Source organism: Tenrec ecaudatus, chromosome 13, assembly GCF_050624435.1.
Source record: "Tenrec ecaudatus isolate mTenEca1 chromosome 13, mTenEca1.hap1, whole genome shotgun sequence".
In the NCBI taxonomy this organism is placed as follows: domain Eukaryota; kingdom Metazoa; phylum Chordata; class Mammalia; order Afrosoricida; family Tenrecidae; genus Tenrec; species Tenrec ecaudatus.
This window is the reverse complement of record NC_134542.1, coordinates 22,326,822-22,346,082: the sequence shown is the minus strand read 5'-3', so window position 1 is coordinate 22,346,082 and position 19,261 is coordinate 22,326,822. Positions and strand designations below refer to the sequence as shown.

At 53.8% G+C, this 19,261-nt stretch overlaps 1 protein-coding gene across 4 annotated transcripts in view; it reads left to right on the top strand.

The window, feature by feature from the left end:
- SMARCAL1 (SNF2 related chromatin remodeling annealing helicase 1) overlaps window positions 1-19,261 on the top strand; it is a 60,207-nt gene that overhangs the window by 11,234 nt on the left and 29,712 nt on the right. For all 4 annotated transcript variants that reach the window (XM_075529015.1, XM_075529017.1, XM_075529016.1 and 1 more), the window contains 5 exons: window positions 2,097-2,147; window positions 8,330-8,516; window positions 12,640-12,790; window positions 15,053-15,211; window positions 16,422-16,487. In XM_075529015.1, the coding sequence (XP_075385130.1) occupies window positions 2,097-2,147; window positions 8,330-8,516; window positions 12,640-12,790; window positions 15,053-15,211; window positions 16,422-16,487 (614 nt within the window). The remainder of the gene's footprint in view (window positions 1-2,096; window positions 2,148-8,329; window positions 8,517-12,639; window positions 12,791-15,052; window positions 15,212-16,421; window positions 16,488-19,261) is intronic.

Below are 19,261 nucleotides of genomic sequence, written 5' to 3'. Positions count from 1 at the left end.
TTCCATTTATCTTTCAAAGTGATCTTTCTTTTTTTTTTTTTACATTTTATTAGGGGCTCATACAACTCTTATCACAATCCATACATATACATACATCAATTGTATAAGGCACCTCTGTACATTCTTTGCTCTAATCATTTTCAAAGCATTTGCTCTCCACTTAAGCCCTTTGCATCAGGTCCTCTTACCCCCCCCCTTCCTCCCCACTCTCCCCTCCCTCATGAGCCCTTGATAATTTATAGATTGTTATTTTGTCATATCTTGCCCTATCCAGCGTCTCCCTTACCCCCCTTCTCTGCCGTCCGTCTCCCAGGGAGGAGGTCACATGTGGATCCTTGTAATCGGTTCCCCCTTTCTAACCCACTCACCCTCCACTCTCCCAGCATCGCCCCTCACACCCCTGGTCCTGAAGGTATCATCCACCCTGGATTCCCTGTGCCTCCAGCTCCCATATGCACCAGTGTACAACCTCTGCCCTATCCAGTCCTGCAAGGTAGAATTCGGATCATGGTAGTTGGGGGGAGGAAGCATCCAGGATCTGGGGGAAAGCTGTGTTCTTCATCGGTGCTACATCACACCCTGACTGACCCATCTCCTCTCCTAAACTCCTCTGTGAGGGCATCTCCAGTGGCCGACAAATGGGCCTTGGGTCTCTACTCTGCACTTCCCCCTTCATTCACTATATATATATATATATATGTATATATATATATATATATATATTTGCATGATGCCTTATACCTGATCCCTTTGGCACCTCATGATCACACAGGCTGGTGTGCTTCTTCCATGTGGGCTTTGTTGCTTCTGAGCTAGATGCCAGCCTCTTTCTTGACGCTGCCCGCTGTGGCCAGCAGGCCTGCTTCCCTGAGCACCTGGCTTTCGCAGGAAGCATCACCTTGCTGCCTGGACGCCGTGCCTGAGTCCATGCTCTGTGAAGTGTGTTCAGGCAACTGGTAGAGACGTGCTCCTGTGTCGGTGACTTGCCGCTGCTGGGAGTGACGTGTGCAGCCGCCCATCGCAGGCGGCCCTGGGTGCCATTGACGCTTGACTGGGCTAATCAGCAGGTGGCCTCCCACTCATCAGAGTCATTTTTAACCTGGTTTTCTTGAGGGTTCTCTACCCGCCAGGTGCGCTTTCATAAGCGTTTTCACAACCACCCTGTGCAGTAACGGTTACAATGCTGTCACTGTTCAGATGTGGAAGTTCAGTAACTGCTCCCCGGTCACGCAGCTGGCAGGGGCAGGGCTGGTCACTCTGACATCACGCACCTCACTGCCTCTCCAGATAAAATGGCGCTCGCCACCGGGCCCACCTTACAGGGGCAGGGCCCATGTGAGAGGCAGGTGAGATGGTGTGTGCAGAGCTTGTGGCACCTGCCTTAAGGTGCCAGCCGTGGATATTATCTGAGGCTTGGCAGTTCAGGGTATTTCTAGCCTGCTGGGCCATCCCCAGCCGCACTTGCCACAGTGCCCTTTATCTCGGCTCTCACAGCACAATCTTATAGCGTCTCTGCTAGTCTGTCTCCCCTGTCTGCTGGGACAGCCTCCAGGGCATGTGCCTGCTTCCTGTCTGTGCCCTCAGCCCCAGCCTCGGGGCTAGACTAAAACCAAATTCATTGCCATTGCGTCAGTGCCAACTAATAGCAACCCTACAGGACAAGGTGCAACTGCCCCAGTGGGTTTCCGAGACTGGAGCGCTTTGCAGGAGTAGAAAGCCTTTCTCCCGTGGAGTGCCCGATGGTTTCGAACTGCTCATCTTGTGGTTGGCAGCCCAGTGTGTAACCACGACACTCCCTGGGCTCCCTGCTGTACAGTTGGAGCAGAATGGGGGTTTCCGAAGCCTGGGAATAAACAGAAAGTGTACTAGCACTGTTGGGTAAGTGATAGACTGCTAGCCTCAGGGTGGTCAGTTCAAAATCACCAGATGCTCGGCACACGAAAGGTGAGGCTGTCTGCCTGCAGTGAAACCCTTTCGAGGGTCACTGATAGTAGGTTTTAGTTTGAGTGCTGGAGAGTCTGAGGATGACGTCTCATGTTTTCTGATATATGTGTAGATGTATGTATGTATTTATTCTGTTTTGATGTTTTTCCCAGATGTCAAGACCCGGAAGTGGAATTTTCTCTTGGAAGAGCACAATAAGCTAAGTGAGCAGCCCGCCTTGCTTGTTTTAGACCATGCTATTGTTGGAGCTTCAATGAGCTTTCTTGACTTGGATGTCTTTGAAAAGGCCCCTACCCTCCCCCTCCCTCTGTGCTTACTTCCCATGCTTGGGTGCTGGGCAAGTCAGGGTGGGGGCACCCTCAGGCAGCCTTGACTGAAGGATGGCTTCCCTGGAGCTGGGGCACACACTCAGGACCCACCTCCTCCGGAAGGGGTTGCCGTGTGGGCACACTTCCCCCAGCTTGGGAGCCTGTGCCTGTCGCCAAAGGGAGGGGAAGGCCTGGGCAATCAGAGGTCCCCTGAGATGCCTTGCTGAGGCTGAAGCTCCCAGCATCCTTTTGGAACTTGTTGGTCAGGAAGATTGGCCAAGCTCAGGTATAGGAGTCAGCTGGGCGCTTATGCAATTTCATGTGCAGGGTCTGTGTACAGATAGCTTACATTTTTGTTTGTTTTGTTTTAAATCATTTTATTGGGGGCTCCTACAACTCTTGTCATAATCCATACATCCATACGTTGTGTCAAGCACATTTGTACATTTGTTGCCATCATCATTCTCAAAACATTTTCTTTCTACTTGAGCCCTTGGTATCAGCTCCTCATTTCTGCCCCTCCCTCCCTGTCCTCCTCCCTCATGAACCCTTGATAATTTATAAATTATTATTTTGTCATGTCTTACACTGCCCAACATCTCCCTTCACCCACTTTTCTGTTGTCCATCCCCCAGGGAAGGAGTTATATGTAGATCCTTGTAATCAGTTCCCCCTTTCTACCTCACCTTCCCCTTCCCCTTCCCCTCCTGGTATCACTACTCTCATTGTTGGTCCTGAAGGGATCATATGTCCTAGATTTCATGAAGTGTACATCCTCTGGTCTAGCCAGATTTAAAGGTAGAATTGGGATCATAATAGTTGGGGTGAGGAAGTATTCAAAAACTAAAGGAAAGTTGTATGTTTCATCATTGCTATACTGCACCCTGACTGGCTCATCTCTTCCCTGTGACCCTTCTAGAAGGTGATGTTCAGTTGCCTACAGATGGCCTTTGGATCTCCACTCTGTAGTCCCCTTCATTCACAATGATATGATTTTTTTGTTTTTTGATGCCTGATACCTGATCCCATTGACACCTTGTGATCACACAGACTGGTGTGCTTCTTACATGTGGGCTTTGTTGCTTCTGAGCTAGATGGCCACTTGTTTACCTTCAAGCCTTTAAGATCCTAGATGCTCTATCTTTTGATAGTCAGACACCATCAACTTTCTTCACTACATTTGCTTGTGCACCTGCTTTGCCTTTAGCAATCGTGTAGGGAAGGTGAGCATCATGGAATGCCAGTTTAATAGAACAAAGTGTTCTTGCATTAAAGGAATACTTGAATAGAGGCCCAATATCCATCTGCTACCTTAATACTAAACCTATAAATATATGCACATAGATCTGTTTCCCCATCATCATATATAAATATATTCACATATGTACATGCCTATATTTAGACCTGTATAAATGCCCTTTGCCTCCTAGTTCTTTCCTCTATTTCCTTTTACTTTCCTCTTGTCCCACTATCATGCTCAGCCTTCATTTGCGTTTCAGTAATTCCTCACGGTTACATTGCCCTTGAGCAAGCCCTACCAGGCCTCCTTCACCCTCCTCACCATCAGTTTTGGATCACTTTTTGTTACCTTGCCCCTGGGGTTTTTAACATCCTTTTCTTTCCCTCCACCTCCTGCTCTCCCATGTCCTCCCCAGAACCATTGGTCCCATAGTTTTTTTCTCCAGATTGTTTATCCCGCCTATCTTATCTAGATAGACCTGCAGTGATAATAATATGCACAAAAAATAAGACAGAGCAAAACAAAGCAACAAAAGAAAATAAAACAACCAAAAAAAAAAAACCAATGACAAAAAAAAGAAGAAAAGCCTGTAAATAGTTCAGGGTTTGTTTGTTTACCTTTAGAAGTGTTTTTCTGGTCAAATCTGATGGGATGCCATGCGCTGGCCCCAACGTCTATTTTTGATATATTCTGGGGACTTCATTGCTCTGTTCCCCTTGTTGTTCTGTTGCATGCCCTTAGTGTTTTGCCTCGGTGTGGTGGAGTCAGACTAGGCATAATCCCCGCACTGTGTCTCCAGTGTTGTCCCTAGTCGGGCTATGGGTCAGCGAGGGATGTCCTGTCTCGTAGTAAGACCGGCCACGTTAGCCTACGTGGGCTCAGCCAGTTTCTTCTGTGTGCCTTGCTGGGGCGTGGCCATGGCCATGGCCATGGCTGATCATCTGCTGGAGTGTGGGCTGCCCAGCCAGTGGAGGTGTCATTTGGTAGGCCCAGTTAAACCCGCTTGCCCCTCAGGCCAGGGCTTTAAGGAAAAGGGGCAAGCAGAATCCTTTGCTTGCTCTCCTTCCCAAGTGTGACTTGCGGTGTGCCATGGGGTAAGTCAACATTCTAGTGGGTTACACTCTGGGCTGCTGACCTCAGGATCAGCAGCTGGAGCCTACCAGTTGCTCCGGGGGAGAAAGATGAGGCCGTCTGCTCGCGTAAAGACTTGCAGCCTCAGAAATCCACAGGCCCGTTCCCGTGTCCCAGAGGGTCACTGGGAGTGGAACCGACTTGGTGGCAATGGGTCTGGTTCTGGTTTTAACCTGCATGCAACCACAAACAGCCGAGAGTAGCAGCATGAGGGGAGCTAAGCCTGTGCCTCACCCACGGTTTAGAGCGTAGCGGTTCCTGCTCTGGGGCAGAAACAGGAGATTGATGGTGGCCACGCGTCGAACGATGACTTTAACCAGCCCTTCCGTGAGTCTTAGCTTCTGCACTTTGGAGTTCGGTTGCGTTTGAACCTGCCAGCTCACTGTGACAGGGTCTGGAGGAAGAGAAGACTGCTGGCAGAACGCCTGGGCCAAGAGAAAGGTCCTGCTGGCTTTCCTGAAGCAGCTCTGGGCCACAGTCAAGTCAGGGACCGAGAGAAGGCTAAAATTGTCGGCATTGTCGGCCAGTGTAAGCCAGATACAGGAAACTGAAAAGCCGGGGCAGAAGACCGCACCCGCATATGAACCACGGGGGAGCTGCAGCCCTCTCCGCCCTGCAGGAGCCCGCTGGCTCAGCAGTTCCAGCACTCGGCTGTGTGATGAAGGCTCCGGCTGCTCTGTAGGAGACAGGTGGGGAAGACTGGGGCCTGGAGACCCCATGAGGCCGTCTCCCCCCCACCCCACCTCTGGGGTCACGCAGTCGGAATCAACTTGATGGCACTGGTTTCGGTTTGGGGTTTTTCTCCTCACCCTGAGGTGTCAGTTCCTCGTGTGTGAAATTAGATGATTGACCCTGAGCTAGCAAATGTGCACTTGAGACTAATGAAGCAACGGCCCGGAGGCCTGCTGAGCCCGGTGACGTGGTACAAATGGCTCGGTTTATGGAAGGTGGATCTCCCGAGTGGCTTGCGGCCTTTGGCTCACAGAAGGCCTTTGATTATCCTTGGCTGTCACAGTCCACAAGGGTCCCGTGTCCCCCTCAGTGATCCTGTCTCATCGGCCGCTGCATGGACACGTGGGGTGGCTCTGTCGCCCTGTGCCAAAGAGCCACTTTACAGGAGTGACTCCTGAGTGACTCGTGGCACCAGACATCCCCGTCGTCTCCCCGGCGCTGAGGCAGGGACATAGAGAGGGCAGAATGCGGTGGGAGGCAGCAGTGATGGGAAAGCGCTGAGGTTGGCTTTTCCCTCTCAAATGGCCGGGGGAGGGGGCGTGACGCCTAGGAGCGCACCGCATTCAGCAGGGGCCAGAGGGTTGACCCTTGTTAGCATCCGTTTGCTGTGTCCGTTCTGAAGAAGACCCGGATGAAGATGGGAATTGTGTCAGGGTTCCTGAAGTGCTCATCCTCCTGAATGTCACAGTCAGTCCGGTTTTCTCTGCAGGGGTGAAGTGCAGCTCAGCCTCCAGATGGCTGGTCTCCCTTAGAGGAGCTCTGTCAGCCCCCCTAACTTCCTATCATGGCGACCCTGACCTCGGAGTCTCTCTCCAGAATTGACGGGCATTGACATTTTAGTGAGGGTCAGAAGTGGATTTCAGGGTATGGAAAATACTAGGCAATTTAGAGTAGCTGTGGATGGGCCAGCCCTCCCTTTGAGCGTTGCAGCAGCAGACTCAAGACGCCTCGTGAGGATGTGGAGAAAACCCAAGACCACGCGGAATTGCCAACCCACCGCCTTAGAATAACACTGGGTAGAGATGAAATGCACTTTCTTTTCTTTCTGTTCCCTTTCCTGGAGCCCAGGGGTCTGGTGGTGCTGGGGGCTGCTAGCCGGTGGCCTTTAGACCCGCCAGCTGCTCTTAGGAGGAAGAGGAGGCTGGCTGTGCGCGCGAAAGGTTTGCCGCCTCGGATTCCCCGTGGAGTGGGTCTGCTCTGCCCTGTGGGGCTGTGGGGAGGCAGAATCGACTTGCTGGCAGTGAGTTTGGTGTGGGGTCTGGATTTACTACGCCCTAGAGAACAGTTAGGGTGATGGTGTCTCTGCCTGGGAGCCCCTGAGCCGGTCAAGAAGAAAGAGCAGTTGAAAATCTGGCAGCAATGGCTGTTCTTCTCATTCGACTTTCCAAAGAAGAGCGAGCGGTCATAACAGAGAAGCCCATCTTGAGGGCTGCAGCCCGCAGCACAGCCGACAGTGGTGGCTCCGGCCGGAGGGACCTGCAGGTCAGCCGTCCTTCCTCTGCCCGTTGCCCTCGGCAACCCTACAGGACAGAGAACTGCTCTGTAGGTTTCCTAGGATCCGGTAAATCCTGACTGGACCAGACTGCCACATACATCTCCCACAGAGTGGCTGGGGGACTTGAACTGCTGGCGTTTGGGGTAACAGCTCAGTGCCACCAGGACTCCCTTTTTTCCCTGCTAGAATCGTAGCGTTTGTTTGTATCCACTTTTTCCTGTCTCCCTATTGAATAAAGTTTCCCTCCCTGCCCCCTCTTAATTTTTAAACGGGAAAAATCGATGAACTGAATAAATGGACTTGCTTTCATGTATATGTAGCTCTCTGGGGAGATGCTCCCCCTTTCTGGTGTCTAGCACCAGCCCTTTGGGAGGACAGCGTGAACAATGCCAATGACACTCCTCACAGTGACTGCTGCGACACTGGCAGGCGGCGTCTCGGGCTTTGCGGACCATGTGCACACGGCCACAGCCCCTGAGCCCCACGTGTCCTCCTGTGAGAAATGTCATGGCTGGCTCAGGACCATGTTATTGACAGACGGTGGCGGCAGCCTGGATTGGCCCAGAGGCCCTTGTGGGCGAGTCTCTGCTGCCACACACAGGTCACCACTGCAGGTCCCCGGGACTTCGTCTCCTTAAAGGGGAGAACACTGGCATCTTATCTTCACTTTGACTCCGCCCTTTGCTTTTTATTTTGTTTTGTCTCTTCTTTTTATTTATTTTTTTATCCCCCCCACCCACCGCCCCGTCTCTTCTTTTTCAAATAGTGTGGCATTCCTATAGCCATCCTTTGAATCTTTGCTGTGTTTCCGTTCCTATTGGGCGGAGCTGAGAGTGCCCTGCCTTCTGGGAACCCCAGCAAGAGAAAGCATAACAAAGCTGAGAAGAGGATTGACTCCACTTAAGATTTGCTCCTTTTGAATTGGTGCTTCTTTTGAACTGGTGAGGGGCCCTAGTGAAGCCATAGGTTCCACGTCGGGCTGCTAACCTGCAGGCCAGTGGTTCAAACACCAGCCACTCTGGGAGAAGATGAGGCTGTGGCTCCCATGGAGGTTTGCAGTCTCAGAAACTCCAGGGAGCAGGTCTGTGGGTCGCTGTGAGTCAGAATCGACTCAGCAGCAGCATGTTTGGTTTGGACTCATCTTTTAGAACCTGGGATTACTAGGGAACTTTTAAAATTTATTTTGATCACAAAATAGCTAGTGTTTCTTTCTGACATTTGGGTGGTGTAGTTTATCGGTTCTGCATTGATAGGCATCTTATCTGGAGAACTGTTCTCTAGATTCAGGTGTTTGCCCCGGGGTGGGGGTGGGGGGGGGGAAGACAGCTGTCATCCTCAGTGCTCCCTTCCGCCGCCGTTTTTGACACGCTGGCATGCAGTGGGGTTCTGGTCAGGGGTCTCAGTCTACGGAAGCCCCTTCTTCCCCCAGTTCTTTTGGGCATGAACCCGCAGCTCACACGTCTCCGCTCTCCTTTCTAGTTGAGAGAGTGCGCTGCCTCCCGCAGGTCCGGCTGGATCCGCTGCCCAAGACCATCGTCCAGGCTTTTGCCTCTCAGCTCGAGAAGACGTCTCTTCACCTCATGGCTGATGTCCCCGAGGCCGACCTTTCCGGAGTGGATGCCAAGCTCGTGTCCAGCCTGATGCCCTTTCAGAGAGCTGGGGTTAAGTACGTCCTTCCCGTTCCTCTTTCTTTCCCACGGGACCCTGCTCACTCGTCGGGCTCTGGGTTCACCTTCCACAGACACCGGGCAGCATCTCGGCAGTGCTGTGGACGTAGCTTTCAAGTTCTGTGGGTGAATCAGGACTCAGGGTTGCAGGTGGGCAGAGCCCCAAGAGATGGTCAGCGAGCAGAGCAGGCAATGCCGAGACTCACAAGACCTCGTCAGGACGCCGCCCTCGCAGCTCTGCTGCGGCTTGGCCTGCTTTGTCCTGGGCCGTGCGCTCTGGAGCAGGAGCACCTTGTTGCTCGTGGGCCTGGTGCTGGTCCCAACACTCATAGTGGCCTTGGCAGCCAGGAGGCTTGCTGGTTAGTCCTGGGGCTGGGTAGGCACGGACAGTCCTAGAGTCAGGAGTTGTGCCCCCCACCCCAATCTCCTTAGTCTCCACAGGTCAGGTTCTCTGATCATAGAAAGGAATACACAAGCCTGTATCGTATGTCCTACCCTGTCCTTTCTCCCAGAATTCTTTCTGAGAAGCAGGACAGGCTTGTACTTGTCATCTAGGGAAAAGAGAGAAGGCCCAGGAGCAGAGAGAGGAGGTCTTGGACTAGACAGCTTGGCTGAAAGAATCGAAATTATCAGCCAAGTTGATGAACTGAGACAGCCGGCCTGCTCGTGGCCTGATTCAGTCACTCTGGTTCGACCTCCCTGCTGACAGTTGAAATTTCCATCCCACAGACACTGAACCAGAATCTACAGTCTAACGAGGGTGATTCTGGGGCTCTTGTTTTCACGGAGACTCCGGTTCTGTCTGTCTGTCTGAGGTTGGAGTACATCGTCTCGGCAGGGACCAGACCAGAACAAACTAGTGGGAAAGGCTGGACTGGAGTATTTTGTCTGCCACGCTGGGCTCCTGACATCCTTGACACTGAGCACTTTGGGTACTGTTGGTCCTTCTGCAGTCCTGTCCCAGATTTCCCTCACCCCCATCCCCGGCCCCACGTTCCTCCCATTGCCTTCCGCCTTCCATCTCTCTCACACGTGCACTTGGGAAAGCTTCATCTTGCTCGCTCGCAGCATCTCTGTCTGTTCAGATATATGCTGAGGCCCTCGTTTTAACCAGGCTCAAGGTGGTTCTTCCGCACCCTACCCCACTCCTGGGCATCAGGTTCTTTCTGGTTCCCTCAGAGACCTCGGGTCCGAGTGTCGAGTGTGTGGGAGTCCCGGGTGTGCATGGATGCCACAGCATGGCCAGCCGCCTCTCCTTGCTCTCCCGGCAGCTGGGAGCAGCTTGTGGTTCTGGGAGTGCTTCAGCACTTTCTGGTTAACCCCATCCTAGGAAGGGGCAGGATTGGTGAGGGGGGCCATGCTTTGTGATGATCTTAATTGGCAGAATGACCAGGAAGCTCCCTCAGGACTCCTTTGCTCTGTACCCGCTTCCTTGCCCATCTCAGTGGTCCTGTCCCCTAGGTGAGAGAGGCGAGGCACAGTCATTTGCCTGCATGGCTCAGCTTGCGGAAGTGCATTGGGGCTCGTTTCCTGTCACCCAGTTGGCCTGGAGAGGATGACACTCGGCCGTGCAATTACTGCTCTGCCATCTGGCGCCAGTTTGTTTTTACCTGCCCCTCGAGGCAGGGCAAACAAAGGCAGGGTGTTCTTGGGGTCCTTGCTGCTTCGAGTACAATGACTGGGTGGAAATGGTGAGTGGTGATGTGGAGGAGCCCAGAACCAAAGCCATTCAAGGGATCAGGGTCTCCCGATGGCTTGTGCCGCCCCAGCTGTCCCCCATCCTCCCTGGCCACCAGATTTGTAGGCCAGGGGGTTGAGAAATGAAATCTCTTCTCACCTGTGTTTCCCCTTACCCAGTGGTGTGGGGGCTTCTGTCTACCTGCTTCCAGGAAGGGTCTGGAAAATATGAGAGAGACTAGTGTGCAGAGGAGGAAGGGCAGCCGGAATGCTCCTTGGAAGCTGGGATGGTGAGACTGCACCCCAGTCTTCAGGCCTGATATCTAGGGGGACTCGTCCCTGGAGAAGGACGTCATGCCTGGTCAGCGAAACAGAGGAAGACCCTTGATGCCATTCACTGACCTAGTGGCTCAAGCATAACAGTGGCGAGGCTGGCACAGCACTGGGCAGTATTTCGTTCTTGTACATAGTGGTGCGTCGTATTGCTAGGGGTCAGAACTGACTTGATGGTACCCAGAGCTCCAGAGCAGAGGCTGGGCCTGCTCAGTCAGGGCTCAGGTAGCAAGCACACTTTGGTAGCCAAGGCCCAAGGTCTGCGAGGAGAGATCCTTCCGCTCACTGGGGTAGGCAGTTGTGACTGCAGGGAGGACCAAGGTGCCATGACACGGCCCCTCTTGTTTGCACTGAGCCTCAGATACCCCTGGATGTCTCAGAGGCTCGGGGGTGCAGCTGAGGCCCTGGGGCCTTAACACTGCCTTGGAAAGGCGGGCACTGATATTCCAGGTGATTCGGAAAGGCCTGCGCAGCCTGGGACTCTTGCAGTCCATTAGAAAGATGATGGGGTGATCAGCGTAAGGCTGATGGGAAGAGAGCTCACCCTGTATCTGCTCTCTGAGTAAGGAAAGAGGCGATTGGCTCATGATTGGCTTCCGGAGTAGATGGCCAATGGTTGAGTAATGCGGATGCAGAAGGGCTGGGCGCCGGGCGTCTGGCCCTCAGGCTCCTTTTGACCGCTCTCAGATTCATCCTGCAATGGCGAGCAAAGTCGTTTTTACAGTCTGGATCGATCCTTTTTCTCCTTTGTGTGGAAGGATAGTTACAGTGGAAACACTTCACCCGGCACTTACAATGGTGGAAGAGCTTTCTGAGTTGGCGTTATCGCCTCCCAGCAGCGAGTCCGGGCAGACTGCTCACGTGTCCACGGCCAGCTTACAGCCGTGGGAGCTGAGGCACGCACGGAGGACTGGGATGACCTGCCTGGAGGTGTAGGGCTGCCGAGCCTGGGCCACGCTGCTGCAGGATAGTACCAACCCAAACCACCCTCCCTGTCCACCCAACAGGGCAGGGCCATCGCCCGGCAGGGTTTCCAAGGCTGTAAATTGCCATGAGAGCAAACTGTGGAGTCTTTCACAGAGCAGCTGTTGGTTAGCAGCCAGGCCCCTAACAGCTCCGCCTCCTTCCAGAAGAGCACAGGAAGCCCTTCCTCACAGAGTGTTAGCAAGGACAGCTGCAGGAAAAGGTGCAAGTACCTTGCCCCTGCCCTTCCGGACAGAGCAGAACTGCCCCCATCGGGTTTCCACAGATGCATCTTTCCCCCACGGAGAACCTGGGGGGTTTGAACCGCCGGCCTTCTGATTGGCAACTGAGCGCTTGAACCAGTGTATCACCAGGGCTCCTGGAGGACCTTGGAGGCTGCTCTGTCATGAACCTCATTGGTGCAGGAGGTGGGCTACCTCTTACACAAACACTCCTGCCCTACCCGTCTCTTCTCCTCTGTGGTCCGTCCGCTAGCTCCTCCCCTTGGCCTTGGTGCGAGCCCCGCCCGCTCAGATCCTCAGAAACTCCGTGCTCCCAGCCCGTGGCCTCTCCTGACAGCAAAGGTCCTCCTTCCTTCCTCTCTGGGCAGTTCTTCCAGTTCCACCTGTAGTCCCTCCCAGGGCCGGGGTTCTGGGTGGTACAAAGTTAAGGGGTGGCTGGCTAAGGGGCTGGAGGAAGAGCGCACCGCGCTACCTGCTGGCTAAGGGGCTGGAGGTTGGAGTCCACCCAGAGGTGTCTTTGAAGAAAGACCAGTGATCTACTTAGGAAAAATCGGTCCTTAAAGCCCCCTGGGGCACAGGTCTCCTTAAACACACTCAGTGTCACCTTGAGCCGGAAGTCACCTCTCTGGCACCTGGTTTCGTGGGCTGTGCTCACTCTCCTTTGTCCCCCTTCCCTGCACCTGGCCAGCATGTGGATTGAGGCTGGCGCTGCCCGGATGCCTGTGAGATCACTTCATGCTTCCCCTGGGTGACAGACTGCCCTGCCTCTAGCTCCATCCCATGATGGGTTGGTACCCCCTCCCTGTGACCGTGGAGGGCAGTGGGCACCCATGGACCAGCCACACAGGCCAGAGCTGAGCCCTGGAGGAGAGGTCCTGGGTGCTTTCCTGACCTTGTCTTTCCTCAGTTTCGCCATAGCGAAAAGAGGCCGCCTGCTGCTCGCCGATGACATGGGCCTCGGGAAGACCATCCAAGCCATCTGCATCGCGGCCTTTTACCGGAAGGAGTGGCCACTCCTGGTGGTGGTGCCCTCGTCGGTGCGCTTCACCTGGGAGCAGGTCAGTCCCCGCGCACGTCTTCCTCTGTGATCTCTTCACGGGCCTCCCGAGCCCAGAGGCAGGCTGGCCTCCCCAGGGCAGGAGATGGTTTCCTGACTTACAATCAGGCCACAGCCTTAGGGAAGAAAGCCAAGGAGAGGCTGAGGCCAACCACCGGCCGGAAGGTTGGTGGTTCAGACTCCCCCAGAGATGCCCAGGAGACACCTCGTGATGTCCGAAAGCCGTGAATATCCCTGGGCGTCACCGGGAATCAGCTTCACAGCGACAGGCAACATGCTGGGACACCCCACCACCTGTTTTTTTTAAATCGCTTCTCCCTCAGGGCGACCCCTCTGTCTCAGTGTAGAAATGGGGCCCCACTGGGTTTCCAGTGGCTGGTTTTTCAGGGGTCACTCACCAGGCTTTCTTCAGGGTGCTTCTGGTGGACTCCAGCCTCTCACTTAGCAGCCAAATGTATTGACCATCTGCACCCCCCAGGGGCTAGAGAAGTCCTTAGCACCCCTCTTTCAAAGTACATTTGCTTCCTGCATCCTCCTTAAGCCTATAACAGCCGGGTGATTTAGACATGAAAGCTTCTGACCCTACTGACATGGGAGACCACTGCACCTCGAAGAGGCTTCATGTGTACTTACTGCTACCGGGGAACCTGGGGTCACACCCTCTGACTCCTTGGCTCCTGGCTTGAGATTTGGGGCCCCGCAGGAGGCATTGTGGGTAGGCTGTGGACTGTAGATCACCACATTATATCGCCAGACACGAGAAGCGGTGTCTGATCCCCAGCCTTCAACTTCTGCCGTAAAGCCAGGGGCCTGGCTAGGCAGGGAAAGGCATGCAGAGCCCCGAGGCCAGTCTCAGTGGTGGCCCCCAGTGCGGAAGAAAGACCTCGGTCATTGTCATTGGTAGCCTGACCTTGCTTGTGCTGACCTCACCAATGACCTCACAGCCGGGCATCTCCCGAAACCTCAGTGAGTCATACCTGCCATAGCCAGCCAGGTGCCTGGCTGCCTCTCAAACTGGAGAAAGGCCGAACCTGAAGAACCTGCATCTGGACGATGTACCTGTCTCTGCCCATCCGAGTGATCTGGATTCTCCCAGCTCTGCCAGAGTGAAGCATCCGTGAGCCTTTGCCCCGAGCACCCCCAGAAATCCTCAGGAGGAGACCGTGGGTCGGATGGTTATAAGTAGGACTGAGACTTGGGGAAGAGCCAGCCTGTCTGGTAGCAGAATAGTGTCGCCCTGGTGGTCAGGGCCACACTTGACCCGCAGGTACTGCTGCCCTTCCATCGGTGACCCCAGGCTCGGAGGTGATGAGATTTCTAGAGAGAACTTTGCAGACAATGCTGACATCCATATTTTGTTTTCACAGATACAATGTAATCACTCATTCATTCTAAGGAGCTTTGTCCGATCACCACAGTCGCTCTCGGGACATTTTCTTCTCATACTCCTTGTTAGCTCTCCATTTCCCTTCTCCTCTCCTGCCATACCCCTCATCAATCTGGTTACTGCCCCTATAGATCTACCTGTCCTCGGTTTCTTACACAGGGAATCTTGCAAAATACAAGCAAGAAGCAAACAAACAAACAAAGCCAACAACAATGACTAGACACAACATGACAGCAGTGTTTCCATCGCCATCAGGCAATATCCACGGTCTGCCTTCAGCGTACACGAAAGTGGATTCTTTCCAAGCAGAGGCTGCCATCCGGCTCTCACTCCCTCACTCACTCACTGCCGTGGAATCGATGCTGACTCACAGTGACCCTCCCCGGTCAACAGAGAACTCCTTCCCAAATGACATAGACAAACCATAGACATAACCAAACCAAAGCCCTGCCATCAGTCGATTCCGACTCATAGTGACCCCATAGGACTGGGTAGAACTGCTTGGTGAGTTTCCAACGCTGTAACTGTTTGGGGAGTCGAAAGTCCCATCTTTCTCCAGCTGTGTGAATGGTGGTTTCAGTTGCCCACCTTTCAGATCACAGCCCAACTCGTAACCACTGCGCCACCAGGGCTCCAGGTAGAAACCACATAAGCGAAATCCACAGACTTTCCGGAGTGCCTGTCAGCCAGTGCCCGCTCGCAAGGAAGGACACAGCCTGCTAGTGGGAAGGGCCGGGCAGTGGACGACAGATGGGGGTGACGGGCCGACTCCTGTGCTTCTGGGGACGTGAAGGCTGAGCGTGGGATGGATGGGCTGGCTGTGCCATTGCCTTTGGCTGGCTGACCATTCCCCTTCTGACCTTCCCTCACTCCCAGGCCTTCCTCCGGTGGCTGCCATCTCTGAGCTCCAAGAACATCAACGTCGTGGTGACCGGAAAGGACTGCCTGACTGCTGGCTTGGTCAACATCGTCAGCTTCGACCTTCTTAGCAAGTTGGAAAAACAGATTAAAACTCCTTTTAAAGTTGTCATCATTGTAAGTGCCTTGGCCCAGGCTTTCAGTAATTTCTAGCTCTGTGGAAGCTTTCTCCTAGACGCTCGCAAACCCTCAGATCTGGTCAGGCTGCCTGCCCAGGTTACCAGCGAACCCTGTTCTGAATCTCTTATCTGTTAAGGATCTGTAGGTGAGTCAAGACAGGCACCAGTGCTTCCTCTCTAGCCCGAGTGTGGGGCTAGAAGCACACCCCAGTGAGGAACAGTGTGTCAGTGACTCTCGTGGCTTTGGAAAGTCTGAGTGTCATGCTTGTCCGTGCACAGAATGCAGCGCCATAAATGAGCTCCTTGTTCTCAGCACAATCGGCGAGCCTTTTACGGAGAATCCTTTTCCGTTCTCTTGGCTCACTCCTCACTGTGAACATAGAATGTTGTTGGTCGATTGCTGTGTACAACAGAAGCAAACACTGCCTGGTCCGGTGCCACCCTCACAGTTGGTGCAGTGAGCCCACGGTGACAGCCACTGTGTCAGCCGCATCCTATAGAGGGCCTTCCTCTTTTTCCCCTGTCTCGCTCCTTCACCAAGCACGATGTCCTTCTCCAGCGCCTGGTCTCTCCTGATGACGAGTCCACAGTGCCTGAGGTGAAGCTTTGCCATCTGTGCCCTGAGGAGAGTTCTGACTGGACGTGTTTCCAAGACAGATCTGCCTGTTCCTTTGGCAGGCCATGGTGCTTCCCCAGCACCACGATTCAAACTCCTTGACGCGCCTTCCGTCTTCCTTACCCGTTGCCCGACTTTCACATGCACATGAGGTGACTGAAAACACCCTGGCTTGGGTCAGGCATGCCTCCTTCCTCAAAGCAGCCTCCGTGCTGGTCAGCACTCTGAAGAGGTCTTGTGCAGCATTAGATTGAACCTACAGAGGCACCTGATCAACGTGGTGCATCTGACGGCCTTGCTGGACTTCAAGCCCTGAGGGCAGGGCCTGTCTGAGGCATCCTGGGGAGACCCCTGACTCTGCCCCCCCATCCACCCGTGCAGGCCGCATGATAGTACGATGCATATCTGGGGGCGGATGGGGCAGGGGGATCGCTAGGCCGCCTTTCTAGGTGGACAGAGAGAGGGGAGCACCTGATCCAAAGTGGAGTTGAAACCGTGCCCTCAGCTGCAAGAGAGGCCTGGCGTCCCGTGGGGCTCTGTTTCTGTCCCCCTGGGGTTGGGCCTCCTTCACCCACATTCTGTTTCTTTGCAGGACGAGTCTCACTTCCTCAAAAACATCAAGACTTCCCGCTGTCGAGCAGCCATGCCCATTCTCAAGGTGAGTGCTTTTGAGCCTAGGCGTGGGCCAGCCAGGGCGCCCAGGGCCCGAGGCTGTGGGGATTGGCGTTGGCGTTACCATGGAAACCTCTGCAAAGACATTTTGCCCCTTGGAGTCATCATTTTACTTCTTGAAAACTTACCTGCCCATGGAGCCCGTTCCAACTCAGAGTAGACCTGCAGCAGGATCCATGGGGTTGCCAAGGGCTGTGATCCCCGGCAGCGCGCAGCCTGGTCATTCTTCCAAGGGCGTTCTGTTGCAGGGTGGGCACAAAGAGGGCCCAGATTGCCCGGTCACCATTGTCCACTTACAGAAACTGGGTGGATTCGAAAGACTCTAGTTTGATTTTCACAGGCACGGGAAAGGAGAACTTGAGGTGGGAAATTGCCCTCCAGGTGCCCGCCCATTTGTTCTCACAGGCAATGAGCACGGGCTGAGTGAAACGGGTCTTCAGACAGACACACATCTTGGAATAGCAGGGCCAGACTGGGGAAACAGACTTTGGTTTTCATAATGATGGTGCGTTCCTGTGCTTTCCCTACTAGAGACCCTACATCTCAAGGAGGCAGGCCGGGTCTCTAGGTTCCAGTATTAGTGAGTGGAGAAAGATTCCCAACTCCCAGATAAGAAGCACATCTTTGACTTGGCTGGTATCCTGGAGAACTTGTGCCTGGTGGCCATCACAGGATTCTCTGAGACAGGTAGAGGGGTTGCAGATCGGGGCACAGCTGTGGAAGATTTCTAGGTATATCTTGACAAACTATGTAATTCTCTTAACTGCTGTATTTCCATCCTGAGTACTAGGGGTTGACTTTTCCAGTCCCCTGAGCAGTCGCGCGTGGATGCAAACCACCCTCTTGGTTAGCTAATCTGCCACCCAGGACCCCTCAGGCCTCTGCCGACAGCTTTGTGGCCCCGTCCATTGCTTTCTCGAGCCCATGCCTCGGATGGAGAGCCCAGGCTGCCTTGTCCCTTCCTCGGAGTTGAAGGCCACCAGCTGTGACAGACTCCTCCTCTGCCCTCCTGCCTGGCTAAGGGAGCGGACTACCTGCTCTTCCTCCAAGCCAGTGGTTCGCAACCTGCCTACGGCCGCCACCCTCTCACACAGTTCCTCATGGTGTGGTAACTCCCCCCAACCGTAACATTATTTTTGTTGCTACTTCATCACTGTCATTTTGTTAATGTGATGAATCGGAGGACCCCTGTGAAAGGGTCATTTGACCCCCAAGGGGGTCACGACCCCCAAGTTTAGAAGTGCTGATTCTAAGCTGTTCAGGCGGAGCTCCTTGTCTGTTCTCAAAGGCGGATGCTGGGAGTCAGGGTCCTTAGAACGGAGGGAGATGTGCAAATTCAGAACCAGACAGGTGGGTGTCTGCCAGAGTGCTGGCGAAGCCAGGCCCCCTGAGCCTGTCTGTCAGCAGAAGGGCCAGGTCCACCGGCTCTCAGTGCTTGTCAGGGCGGAGTCTGGCGTCTGAAGGGAGAGGAAGAAAGGGGCCGCAAAGGAGGTGTCTGTCTTTCCCTGAGGTCTCCCAGCATGCATTGTGGGCTCTGTGCTGTCTCCTGGCTCCTGCACCACCCCCCACCGCCGGCCAAGGGGAAACTCCGGGTGTTCTTCCATCTTTCTGGAGTCAGTTTATGCTTAATACTGAAAATGCAAAAAAAAAAAAAACAAAAAAAAAAAGTACCTTTAGAAAGGTGGGGTTTCCTCTCAGGATGAGTTAGAGACCAGCACGCAGGACTTGGGAGGACCCACTTTGGGTGGTATAGACTGAGCTACGGCACTGTGGGCCTGTGGGGTACTCTGGCAGAGCCCCCGTGCTGTGGGGCCAGCTGAGCATTCAAGCGGCAGTTTCTGCTTCTGAAAGGAAGCCCAGAGACTAAATGTGCGAAACAAGTGGGCTAGTTGTTGACCGAGCTCAGCCTTGACCAATGCATCTCATCAATCCCCAGCCCCAGCCCCCTCCCCCCAAAAAATCATCATCATCATCATCTTCTAAGTGGGTTGTGTCACAGGCTCCGAAAATAAAATCTCTGCTTAACAGCAACAACAAATCCTCTGTTCAAATTGCCCACCCGGATTTATGTATTATGAGCCATTTATGGACACATCTAATTAAAGCGTTTTCCCCAGGGTCGTGACCCTGCCTTTGGGAAGCTTTGACATGTTTTCCTTAGGGGGAAAAAATGTTACTAGACCTTGCCCGGGTACTGTGGTCCCAGTATTACGGCCATAACTAAAATGTACTCGGTGTCCCTGATGGTTTAGACAGAAGCAATTGCACAATAGACAGATGACTTCATTAAAGTTATACCGGCCGTGCGAATGCCCCCATCTGCGTATGAAGCTGAGCTACATGCTGGTCTCTGAAATACGTGCTTCCGGGCCAGACCTTTCACAGCAGCACTGCATCTCTCATATCGGGGCTGGCTGGCAACACGTTTAAAACCAGTCTTTTAACTGCTCATGAATATGCATGGATATTTCTTTGGACGGATTCAGAGTATGTGACAGGCCCTATGCACATCACCTGCTACCTCTGTGGGTGCCTTGAAACCCGTCTTCTCTGTAGCACTGACTTCACACTGGAGTGTTTTGGAGGGCTGGGGTGGGAGCCGGAGTTCTGTGCTGTTTTCTCAGCCAGAGCCTCCATCTCTCCTCTGCTCGGTCTTTATGTAGATCGGACTTTCTCGGTCCCTTGGGTTTTGCAAATGAACTCAAAGGCAGGGAGTTTGGCTTTGCACTTATCCTCTGTTGTGGGGGCTGCCCTGTGCGT